At 33.2% G+C, this 11,963-nt stretch overlaps 6 protein-coding genes across 6 annotated transcripts; 3 read left to right on the top strand and 3 right to left on the bottom strand. All coding sequences in view use genetic code 12, as the record gives it.

Annotated features, from left to right (window-relative positions):
* Nucleotides 1-156: 156 nt before the first annotated feature.
* On the bottom strand, nucleotides 157-1,413 carry J8A68_001488 (uncharacterized protein; the record flags this gene model as incomplete). Its single annotated transcript, XM_049405146.1, has 1 exon — nucleotides 157-1,413. The coding sequence occupies one exon, from the start codon at nucleotides 1,411-1,413 to the stop codon at nucleotides 157-159; it is 1,257 nt and encodes a 418-aa protein (XP_049265192.1).
* Nucleotides 1,414-1,740: 327 nt separating this feature from the next.
* On the bottom strand, nucleotides 1,741-2,511 carry J8A68_001487 (uncharacterized protein; the record flags this gene model as incomplete). Its single annotated transcript, XM_049405145.1, has 1 exon — nucleotides 1,741-2,511. One exon carries the CDS (start codon nucleotides 2,509-2,511, stop codon nucleotides 1,741-1,743), a length of 771 nt encoding a protein of 256 aa, XP_049265191.1.
* A 347-nt stretch (nucleotides 2,512-2,858) lies between these two features.
* J8A68_001486 (karyopherin alpha) lies at nucleotides 2,859-4,490 on the top strand (the record flags this gene model as incomplete). The annotated part of the gene is made up of 1 exon (XM_049405143.1): nucleotides 2,859-4,490. The coding sequence occupies one exon, from the start codon at nucleotides 2,859-2,861 to the stop codon at nucleotides 4,488-4,490; it is 1,632 nt and encodes a 543-aa protein (XP_049265190.1).
* A 1,799-nt stretch (nucleotides 4,491-6,289) lies between these two features.
* On the top strand, nucleotides 6,290-6,868 carry PGA14 (Pga14p; the record flags this gene model as incomplete). Its single annotated transcript, XM_049405142.1, has 1 exon — nucleotides 6,290-6,868. The coding sequence occupies one exon, from the start codon at nucleotides 6,290-6,292 to the stop codon at nucleotides 6,866-6,868; it is 579 nt and encodes a 192-aa protein (XP_049265189.1).
* Nucleotides 6,869-7,139: 271 nt separating this feature from the next.
* J8A68_001484 (uncharacterized protein) lies at nucleotides 7,140-8,261 on the bottom strand (the record flags this gene model as incomplete). The annotated part of the gene is made up of 1 exon (XM_049405141.1): nucleotides 7,140-8,261. One exon carries the CDS (start codon nucleotides 8,259-8,261, stop codon nucleotides 7,140-7,142), a length of 1,122 nt encoding a protein of 373 aa, XP_049265188.1.
* A 137-nt stretch (nucleotides 8,262-8,398) lies between these two features.
* On the top strand, nucleotides 8,399-10,826 carry ACF2 (Acf2p; the record flags this gene model as incomplete). The annotated part of the gene is made up of 2 exons (XM_049405140.1): nucleotides 8,399-8,468; nucleotides 8,662-10,826. 2 exons carry the CDS (start codon nucleotides 8,399-8,401, stop codon nucleotides 10,824-10,826), a joined length of 2,235 nt encoding a protein of 744 aa, XP_049265187.1.
* Between the last annotated feature and the right edge of the window lie 1,137 nt (nucleotides 10,827-11,963).

The raw sequence follows: 11,963 nt of genomic DNA, 5'->3' as shown, positions 1-11,963 counted from the left end.
ATAATTAAAATATATAAACAAGAAGTAAATGAAGTAAAAGAAGATGAAAGCAAGTGAAAAAAAATTATAATTACTTAAAGGGGGGAAGGGGTAGGTGGTCTTTTTTTTCCCCAGTGCAACTCCAGATTAGGCTAATATTAAATCCTATTGTTTTCTTTAATGTCCCATAAAAAAACTGGCAAATCCTCTTGATTTTGAAGTTGATCTTGATCTACCTTCACGTGATGGTGATCGTATTGCCAACGAAGAAGAAGGCGTATCATGTTGTTTTCTACCTCTTTCTTCACTTACTAAATCTTTATATGAAGATGATCTTGAAGGTGAAGGACTTAAAATTCGACTTATTCCTTTACGATGATGATGTTGTTGTTCTGATAAATGATTATAACATTGTTCGCTAATATTCTTCATCCAATTTTGAAAATATAATTCTGAATCAATTGGTGCTTTTAATTCTTCAATATAAGTATAAGAAGGTTTAACAACAATAACTGGAACTAATGCACATTCTAAGAAATGTTTTGATAATGAAGATTTTAATATTGTACGATGATGATGATCCTTATTACCTTCATGAGTACCAATAATCATTACAGAAGGTGAATATTCATCAATTGCCTTTTTCAATTTCTTTTGAGCTTTACCAATTACAGTTTCAAATATTATAGAAACTTTCTTATTATGACAATTTAATTGTTCAAAATTTTCTAAATTTAAGTTAGCTTTTACTTTATCAATTTCTTGATGATATTTTTCATTTAAAACTTGAAATATAACAACAGTATCTCCATGAATAACCATTTCATCAAATAACCATTCAATAGCTTTTGAAGATTCAAAATCATCATTAAATCCTACTAAAAATGTTTTATTATTTCTTCTAAATTTGAATTGTGGATGTTTTACTTTAACAATTAATGATTTTTTTGATTTAACATCAGGAATATCAAACGATATTCCTCGTTCAAATGATTGTAATCGAGGTAATCCAGGTCGGGATTGTTGACTTGGTAATCTAGTTTGTGATGATGATCTTGATGATGCAGCTGCATTAGTAATATATACCAAATCTAAACTCGGTATTGACAAAGGCATCGTACCTGATGGAACTGGTGATAGTGGAGTAACTTGTCCCGATGATAGTGGGGAAATAATGGACTCGGAATCATAATCATCATAATAAAGCCTACCTAATAAATCAGATGAATTATTTTGTAATTTATATAATTCAACTGAATCTTCGCTTGTATGATATAATAATGCGTTTAATTTTGTATTTTGATCAGTTTCATCTTCAACATCTAACATCGATAAGGTTTTCTCTAATGGTGCTTGTTCTTCCAATGAGTCGTCGATATCGGTTGGGGTTGGTTCTTTTATCACAATATCAGGTGTAGTTGCTACCTCGGTCATGATTAATCTGGATGGTACTGTTCTTATAGAAAAGAAAGAAAGGGGTAATGATTAGTTATTTGCTTTTAAAGTTTTACGTTGAATAAGGTTACTAATTATGAAATTCTGTTCGTATATGTACAAGAGGCGTTAGTGGGTTATTTTTTTGTACTTCAAAATTATTCCGAAGGTAACATTTTAGCGATTGAAAATTTCTTTTTTTTTCTTAGCAGAAAGAAAAAAATGCCGTTGGATGGGGTCGATTTGTCGTATTTCTCGTGAATTGTCGTTTTTCATCAGCAATATGCGACAAATAGTCGCCGCCAAAGTAAACCCATATGAATGTATCTAATAATCAGATCTACCATTATTAATTCCACTATTCTTTTCTATTATACCCCAAACTCTATCCATTTTTATACCTCCGATATTATCAACCACGAAATATTTCCTCTTTCTTTTAGTTTCAGGATCAATTTCTTCCCAAGTTGAATAAGGTTTTAATAATCTATACTTAGATGGAGATAATTTCAAACTTTTATTATTCGAAATGGTTAATAATTCATTAAAAGTAGTACCACCAAGTATATTTAATTTCTCCATGATTAATTGTTCATTATTAACTAAATTTTCTAAAGTTTGAGGTTTATTCTTATCATATAATCTAAAAATTCTTGTAACATAATCTCTTGTTTTATATTGAACAAGAATTGCAGGTAATGAAGTTGTAGCCATTACAATATAACCATATAAATCATCAAATGAATCTGATTGAAAGAATAGTTTAGCTCCATAAATTCCTAATACTCCAAATGATATTGTTAATCTTTTTAATAATGATATATATTTTGCACCAGGTGATTCATATAATGGCAGATAAGATAATCGATAATTATCAGGTAATTGAGTCTTAAAGAAGTTATTGGGTTTTAATACAAATACTTTATCATCATATAATGTTGGAGAATAAGGATTATTATCAGTAGTAATATCATTAGTATCTATTTGATCTTCACTAGTTCTAAATGATCCTTTATGAGATTTAATAATAGATGTAATTGAAAATGGACGAATAAATGTCTTATTATTCAATCTTAATCCATATCTCGTTATTAACATATTTCTGGGTTACGTGTACTGTTCAACTTATAGATGAAAGATAGATGGACATAGAGTTAGATATTTACACTGAAAAAAAAAAGTCAATACAGTGAGAGTGAATGAGCAACTACGAGAAGAGATTTCCAGTAACTGCCCTGCCCTAAGATTTTTATACAGTACATAGTTAAGAGCAAAAAAAAAAATTTTAGCACTAAAAATAAAATAAAACTACTTCCACCACATTCAAATGATTTTTTTTTTTAATTCTCGTTAACTTAACATCTTTTTTTTTTTAATAACATCATCTTCAATCACATTCACTTCATTTTCTATTTATTTATATATAAGCTACCTGAGAAGTTACAATGGATGCTGATGCCACTAATAGATTTGTACCTGAATATCGTCGTACTACTTTCAAAAATAGAGGTCGTTTTCAAAGTGATGAATTAAGAAGAAGAAGAGAAACTCATCAAGTTGACTTGAGAAAACAAAAAAGAGAAGAAGTATTAGCTAAAAGAAGAAACTATCAAAATGATGGAGGTAATGAATCTGAAGATGAAGATCAATATCCAATGCAAATTAATAATGATGATAGTCAATTTTATAATAAATTAAAACAAGAATTACCAAAAATGATTGAAATGATTCAAGCACCTGATTTTGATAGTCAATTAGGTGCTACTGTTAAATTCCGTCAAATCTTATCTCGTGAACATAATCCTCCAATTGATTTAGTAATTGAATCTGGTGTTATTCCAACATTGGTTGAATTTATGAAAGATGATCATCCAGATATGTTACAATTAGAAGCAGCTTGGGCTTTAACTAATATTGCATCTGGTAATTCAATTCAAACTAGAGTAGTGATAGAAGCAAATGCCGTTCCTTTATTTGTTCAATTATTATATTCTCAATCCCTTGAAGTTAAAGAACAAGCAATTTGGGCTCTTGGTAATGTTGCTGGTGATTCTTCTGATTCTAGAGATTATGTTTTAGGTTGTAATGCAATGGAACCAGTATTAAATTTATTCAATTCAACTAAAATGTCTTTGATTAGAACTGCAACTTGGACATTATCTAATTTATGTAGAGGTAAATCACCTCCACCAAATTGGGATATCGTTTCACAAGCTATTCCAACTTTAGCTAAATTAATTTATTCAGTTGATTCAGAAACTTTAGTTGATGCTTGTTGGGCAGTATCTTATTTATCTGATGGTACCTCTGAAGCTATCCAAGCAGTCATTGATGCTCGTATTCCTCATCGTCTTGTTGAATTATTAGCTCATGAATCTACCTTAGTACAAACCCCTGCCTTAAGAGCAATTGGTAATATTGTTACTGGTAGTGACTTACAAACTCAAATTGTTATTAATGCTGGGGTATTAAATGCGTTAGGTCCATTATTAAATTCACCAAAAGAAACAATCAGAAAAGAAGCTTGTTGGACTATTTCTAATATTACTGCTGGTACTACCGATCAAATTCAAGCAGTTATTGATGCCAATTTAATCCCTCAAGTTATTAGATTATTGATTAGTGGTGATTATAAAACTAAAAAAGAAGCATGTTGGGCAATTTCTAATGCATCATCTGGTGGATTAACCAAACCTGATCAAATTCGTTATTTAGTTAGTCAAGGTTGTATAAAACCTTTATGTGATTTATTAGCTGTTGCAGATTCTAAAATTATTGAAGTTACTTTAGATTCTTTGGAAAATATTTTGAAAATGGGTGAAATGGATAAAGAAGCTCGTGGTCTTAGTGTAAATGAAAATGCTTTATTTATTGAAGAAGCTAATGGTATGGAAAAAATCTTTGAATGTCAAAGTAATCCAAATGAAAAGATTTATGAAAAAGCTTATAAGATTATTGAAACTTACTTTTCAGAAGAAGATGATCAAATTGATGATGAAGGGGTTGCACCTCAAGCTTATGGAAATTCATTTGGTTTCGGTCTTGATCAATCTCAACAACAAAACTTCCAATTTTAAAGAAAGAAAGGAGCAAACCAAATGTTTTGATTTTTTGATTCTGCTTTTTGTGTTTATTCTATATTTATAAAGGATTTCAAGTTCCATTTACTACAGTCCCTCCAAATTTTCCCCCTTTATATTTCCTCTGGCATTTCTCTGTTATTATCTGTTTTTATTGAATTTTATTCTCGGATTCTCTGCATTTTTTAGTTTATATCTTTCTTCCCATTTTATACACATCTTTTAATACATATTCACGAACATGACATTTTTTATAAGGATTTGATTGTAAGTTTAATAGATAATAGCTTATTATAGCGTTACTCCAAGTTGCTATTTTTGAACAATTTGCACTCTTTTGGGGTAACTCAATAAGAGAAGGTTCTTCTGTATAGTTATCTCTAATTATATAGTTTTCCTAATAGATAGAAGAAAAAAAACAGTTGCTGCAAAAAAAAAGCGAGTTAGAAGGTTCGTCTTTATTAGAAGTCAAGTGCTTTACATTGTTAACAATAGAAAGGTATCCATTAATACTTGCTTAAAACTATCTAGCTTTTGCGCTTTCAATTCGATTGACTGATTGATTGATATTGAGGTTTAGTATTTCATTATTAGTTACTCACTATTCTTTGTGAAAACTTTTGCAACAATTTTGCAAAACTTTCACATTAAAAGGTTAAAACGTTGTTTAACATACAAACCATTTTCAACACAGAAAAAGACAGGATAACGAGGACACCAGACTAGAAAAGATCCAACAAGGTGACCAGTCTCAAAGGTTCAAGGATTACTTTAATATCAAAAAGAGACAAACAATAAATAACTGCTGGTTATTTGAAAGCCACAATCACAAAATTGAAGAAGACAGTGACCTTCATGTTGGTGATCACATATTCTATACAACGCGGGATTGGAAACTCAGATATGATCTTAATTCCATTCCCCTTTGTATCAGTTCCCTGTCAAATATCCTCCATGTACCACTGGTGATCTAAGGTGGTGTTGCAAAAAAGAAGGGATCAGGTTGCTAATGGCTACGAAAAATCACAATTCAACCAAAGAAAGCACCTTTCTTATCTATAGTCAGGGCATGCTTTTTCTTTTGTTTATGGCTTCTAGAACAGCCTCAACCAGTTCCTTTCATTAACCCAAGGTCCATACAGCATCATTCATGCTGCCGAGTTGCCTGACATAAACTTTACAGGGTCGTGCAATATCGAACAAAATATAATTTCTGGCCGAAGTAACCGATAATACATTTTGGGAATGAATAGCGACACAAAACTAAAATGAAAAATAAAGTAAACAAGAAAAAAAAACGCTTAACATCTTTCCGAATTGGTACAATCAATCCGTTTCACCACTCACTCCCACACAATAGACAAAAATCCCACATGGAGTTAGTGTCACATTTATTTGGGGAAAGGCATTTAAGTGGATGATTAAGTTAAACAGCTTCTAATAAATACAGACACCAGATAGTTTCGATGAGATATTCCAAATATTTCAAAGGAGCATCTCCGAAATGAAAAAAACGTGACTAAATGACATGATAGAGATGTGTGTGTGTGTTTACATTCTTGTATGTTAAAATAATGATGGCGGCTTTAAAAAAAAAGAAATGTCCCAATTTATTATTGAAGTTTGGATGTTAATTCATCTTAATTTTTTTTTTTTTTCATTTTAAATACCGCAAGCTATGGAATAGTTCCCAACTAAAATGAAAAATAAAAAAGAACCAATTCACTCATCATTTTTTTTTTTTGAATCTGTTCTTTTTCTGTAAAACAACCCAATACGATACACACACAAAAAATATGAAGTTATCAACTGTTGCTATTGGATTAGCTTCCACTGTTGCTTTAGCCTCTGCTGCTGAAGAAGAAACCAGAGAAGTCGTCACTGTTACTGTTACTGGTACTACCCAAACCCACGTATGGGGAAAATTCAACCACACTCCAAGACCTCAAACCACTGAAACTCGTCAATGGGGTAGATTTGATCACACTCCAAGATCCGAAACTACTGAAACTCGTCAATGGGGTAGATTCGACCACACTCCAAGATCTGAAACCACTGAAACTCGTCAATGGGGAAGATTCGACCACACCCCAAGACCACAAACTACTGAAACTCGTCAATGGGGAAGATTCGACCATACCCCAAGATCTGAAACTACTGAAACTCGTCAATGGGGTAGATTCGACCACACCAAACCACCATTAACTACCACAGTTTTCGTTCAACCAACCGATGCAGTTGAACTTCATAGAAGAGAAACCAACGTTACTAATGGAACTACCAACACCACAACCAGTCATGCCGGAGGTATGATCAACAGTTACAACATGGGTGCCGCCGGTGTTCTTGCTGCCGGTATTGCTTTACTTATTTAAGTAATAAGTTTTCAATCATTATCATATTTTTCACATATTCGTATTAATTTGGTTCTTTTAATTTTCAATTTTATATTTAGGTAATTGCCGGTTTATTAGTAATAGAATTAAATGGCTTATCATTAAAGTATATATATTTTACATTTCATTTGTTTTAGATAAATAAAAATAAAGAAGGATATTCTGTTTTATTAAACATTTCATTTGTTTTAGATAAATAAAAATAAAGAAGGATATTGTGTTCTATTAAACATTTTCATATAAAAAATATTTACTGTTCAAATGTATGAATTATCTTAACTACACTAGGATCAATAGCTCCTTTCTTTACCATACTCGTGAGTATTTCGTAGGCAACCTGTGCCCCATTTGTTGCAGTAACTTCCGCATAATCATATGCCGGAGCTACTTCTACAATATCAGCACCAACAATTGTTAACTCTTCAATTCCTCTTAAAATATGAATTAACTCACGAGGTAACCACCCCCCTGGTTCTTGGGTACCAGTTCCACTAGCAAATCCTGGATCTAACACATCAATATCAACCGAGATATAACTTGGCGTATCTTTAGGTACAACATCCAAGATTTTCTTGATCACATATTCAGGACCCTTCAACCAAATGTCATCAGCTTCAATACGAATAAAATCTTGAGAATCATCATCTTCCAAATCAATTAATCCGGAAAGTTTGGTACGAATACCAGCATGAATGTTTGTCTTTGTAGTTAATCCTTCTTCATGAGCTTTCCATAACATGGAACCATGATTCAATTCACTTTGTTCAGAATGCCAATACGAAGGATATTTATCTGGACTCCAAGTATCCAAATGAGCATCAAAATGAATTATATTGACTGGACCATATACTTTATTTAATGCTCGGATATGTGGGAGTAAAATAGAATGATCTCCACCCAATAAAACAAATCTTGGAGGGACCTTATTTTCACTAGTAGATTGTCTCCTTAAAAGTAATTCTTCAAACCCAGCATTCATTTGTCTAAATGCAAGAGAATTATCCATTGGAGTAACTGGCAAATCACCACAATCAACAACTTTGGCCCAAGAATCATATGGATTGAACATTGCTCGAGGATTAAATCCACGTAAACTAGTTTGACGCTGGGAAGCAGCTCTAATTGCTCGAGGGCCAAATCTAGCACCAGGTCTATATGACACTGCAGTGTCAAATGGAACACCAATGATACCAACATCAAAGGGAATCGTCTTATCAACTAAACAGGAAAAATGATCTAAATGAGCAAATGTATTGATTCCTTGGAATGGCCAAAGATCACCCCATATTTCGACTAACTTGGGATCACTTGTTTCATTGGCACTTGTCAATACCATAGTAGTAGCTAACACTAACGATTTAAGAAATTGCATCTTTGGGTTCTATGTTAATCATTTTAGAAAGAAAGATAGAAATCAAAAGAGGATTTATAGTTTTTGTAAACGCGGAATTTCCTCAGGGAACGGAATTTTATCCTAATCAGGCAACCGCTACACTTTCATTCAAGAACATGATTCCCAATGAAAACAACAGCCACGGGTCTTCAGTGATAAAGGATATTGCAACAAAGAGAATACGAGGTATGACTTCGACGGACTGTCATCCAGACTCTTTTTTTTTTCAATGGGAGTCTCAATGGGAGTTACAAATATTTTATTTGTATTCGTCAGGAGTAATTCTGCGACGAAAATTTCAGTTCTCTCGTTCGTTTGTGGTTGCAGCAGACAATCTCATCTTCACCAAATTTAATGACATTGAAAACGTTGAAGAAAGTATTCAGAAATTTGCAATTGGGCAATTCCAACCAAGAGATACCCTCTACTAAGATGTCCGATTTTGAAGACATTTTTTCTCATCCCATTTCGAAAGGAGAACCACCTTCTATATTCCCCAGAATCCAACACCACCAAAAACCAAATGGATGTTCACATGGAGAAAATAGCCAGCCGATTCAAACTAACAACTTTTCCAACAATTTAGCATTGGGAGACCAAACATTTCCAATTTGGACTTTACCATACTCACTCTGGCTTACAATTGATCCTGGTCAACTTGCAGGAATTGCTTTCAATCATACAGATGCTTCACAAAGAGTCTTTGGACCTGATCCCAATGCTAAAACAGCACAATATTATTTCAACCCTCCAAGGATCAAGTCTTTTGTTCTATCTGGAGAGAATATCAATCGAGAAAATATAAAGCTAACTTTGTCTGATCATAAGAAACTCTCCATTACTGCTGAAATTACAAATAAAACAAGTGATGGGAAAATGAAATTACCTTTAGTTCAAGGAATGGGATTTATAACATCTATTTATGAAAATATGAAACCTGTAATTGGGTCTTCAGTTGGAATTCAAGAGTGGAAGAGATTAAATAAAGTTGGGAATGCGACAAAGTATTCAGCAATACTATACAACCAAGTAACTTGGTCCATATATGTTACTGGTAACATTGAATTGGAATTAAAAAATCCCAATATAATAGTTGGAGATAGAGTGGGAAATGCAATAATTCAAATTGCAAGAGGATTATCGAACCATTATGATGACACAGCTGGTATTTATCAGGAAAGTGCCGACCTAGCAGCTGCAGCAAAAGATGATGTTGCCCGTTATAAATTCATCTATAACATGAAAGGAGAATCCAAATCCAGAAAAGGTCTTGTATGGTGTCTCCCTCATCATCAAGAATCACTAGTTGATTCTCTCAATGAAGCATTTACTGGTCTAACTTTAGATTCTCCAACAAAAGGAATAATGAAGGCATATAAAACCAACGAACTAGAGATGGAAGAGGATCTACCAAATAAAATATTGTGGGAGCCATGGACAAGTTTTTGCACCCAGGCAAAATATTCCAGTGATGCAAAGAAATTGATTGCAGAAGCAGCTACAAATGAAGTTAGAGATGACGTAGTTGGAATGGCCAATATCGATTCTATGTATACATCGGGAAAAATTTTAGCCAAATATGCTTACATAGCATATGTTTGCCATTTTGTATTACAAAATAAACAACTAACGGACCAGATATTACCAAAAGTGAAACAAGCTATTGAAATATTTGCTAATAATCAGCAGAAATTCCCATTAGTATATGATACAACATGGAAAGGTTTAATTTCTTCAGCTGATCCTGGGGCAGATTTTGGGAATTCTAATTATAATGATCACCATTTTCATTATGGTTATCATATTCATGCCATTGCTTTGATCAGTCACATTGATAGAGAATGGCTTTTTTCTAATAATAACCTTGTTTTCAATTATGCAAACACACTTTTACGAGATACAGCGAATCCAGAATTAGATGCTTATTTCCCCCAATTCAGATCCTTCGATTGGTTCCATGGTCATTCATTTGCACATGGAATCTTTCCTTCAGGAGATGGTAAAGACGAGGAGTCATCATCTGAAGATTATAACTTCGCATATGGGATGAAGTTATACGCTAACGTTATTGGTGATACGTACATGGAACGAAGGGCTAATTTGATGATCGCAATAATGAAGCGATCCATGAACATGTACATGTTATATTGTGATGATAATTTAATTCAACCTCGCAACTTTATTGGGAATAAAGTCGCTGGGATTTCTTTTGAAAATAAGATCGATTTTGCAACTTACTTTGGCAGAGGAACTATTGGAGATGAATGGATTCATGGAATTCATATGTTGCCAATTACACCAATATCATCTTTTATTAGACATCCCAAATTTGTCAAAGAAGAGTGGGATCAGAAGTTGAACCAGATAATTGATAGAATTCCAGATGGTTGGAAAGGAATTTTGATGCTTAATAGAGCCTTATTCGATCCCAAGTCTTCCTGGAAATGGTTTTCGAGAAACGACTGGAATCCTGCACTTATTGATAATGGAATGTCAAGAACTTGGTCTTTGACATTCGTTGCCGGGGTTGGAGGAGAAAATTAGACTTTCATTAGTAAGTAAGAATAGAAATAGAATATGTAGATTTTTGATATCAACATTATGATTTGCTTTCGAATCTTGTTTCTCTGACCCAAGTCAGGGACCGAATCTAGCCAGGTTTCATGTAATGATATTTATAAATGTTTATATTCGTCTCAAAATGAAAACCTGCCAAATATATTCAGTCTTTCTTAGAGATATTTCCCCCCAGAAGGTGCACTGTATATTATTTAATTGAACATCGCTCCATAACTTCTATTTTCCCGACTAACTTTTATTATACTGCTATTAATTGGTGTCTTACAGAAGGCTAGATGAATAAATAAAGCTTTACTTTGTGCCTTCCTTTGTACAAATAATGATTGCAATTCTCAAAAATTCAGTAGAAACTTGGATTGTACCTCAAACGAACGAGATTTAGAAAGAATTGAGATCTCCCATCCCCCTTTATTTGCCTATTTTATAAGAGTATAGATTCTGCATGTTCCTTTTCTAGCACATTGAATAGTACTCATCAAATCTAGTTCAGTACCATTACAATCCTTAGTAAACATCCCCCTTGGCAACGTAGAAACTGAGCATTCGTGGTAGAGTTTGGAAGAAGATCTACATTGACAACTAAACTCTCATTAGATGAATTCAACAGCCTTAGCACAGATCAGAAATTGATCTTGCCGACCATGGTAGGCTGGTTTGTACCGTTGCTTCAGTATATTATCCATTGTTGATATTAACCCAAAGCAATGGATTCAAAGCAATGGATTCAAATCATCAATCCATTCTTAGAAGTCTTGAACATAGATCCCATCAAATTTTTCATGACGGCGTCCGATGAACTTGAATATCATTCGGAAGTCTACTGATGCAAAGCGGGGAAGATACGGTACATATATTGTCATGAATTAATCTATCGTCGTTCTTGTAAATCTTCAATCAAGTAGTTCTAAATAAATTTCCCAGAATTTGAATCGAGTAGTGTTTCATTGTAATCAAGTAACATTTAGTAGCTACGTATCGATTAATGCTCAAAATGGCCCATTTGAAATCCGGGGTTCAAAGATAGCAATGCAATATGACAATCATTCGTGGGAATATTTGGTGATGGATGGGTGAGGATTAGGCAATATTTGGTGATGGATG

The sequence above is a fragment of the Hemisphaericaspora subhashii genome, assembly GCF_019202705.1.
Source record: "Hemisphaericaspora subhashii strain CBS 10753 chromosome Unknown scaffold83, whole genome shotgun sequence".
Lineage (NCBI taxonomy): Eukaryota > Fungi > Ascomycota > Pichiomycetes > Serinales > Debaryomycetaceae > Hemisphaericaspora > Hemisphaericaspora subhashii.
Note: the sequence above shows the minus strand (reverse complement) of the source record. Positions and strands in the feature narration are given on the sequence as shown.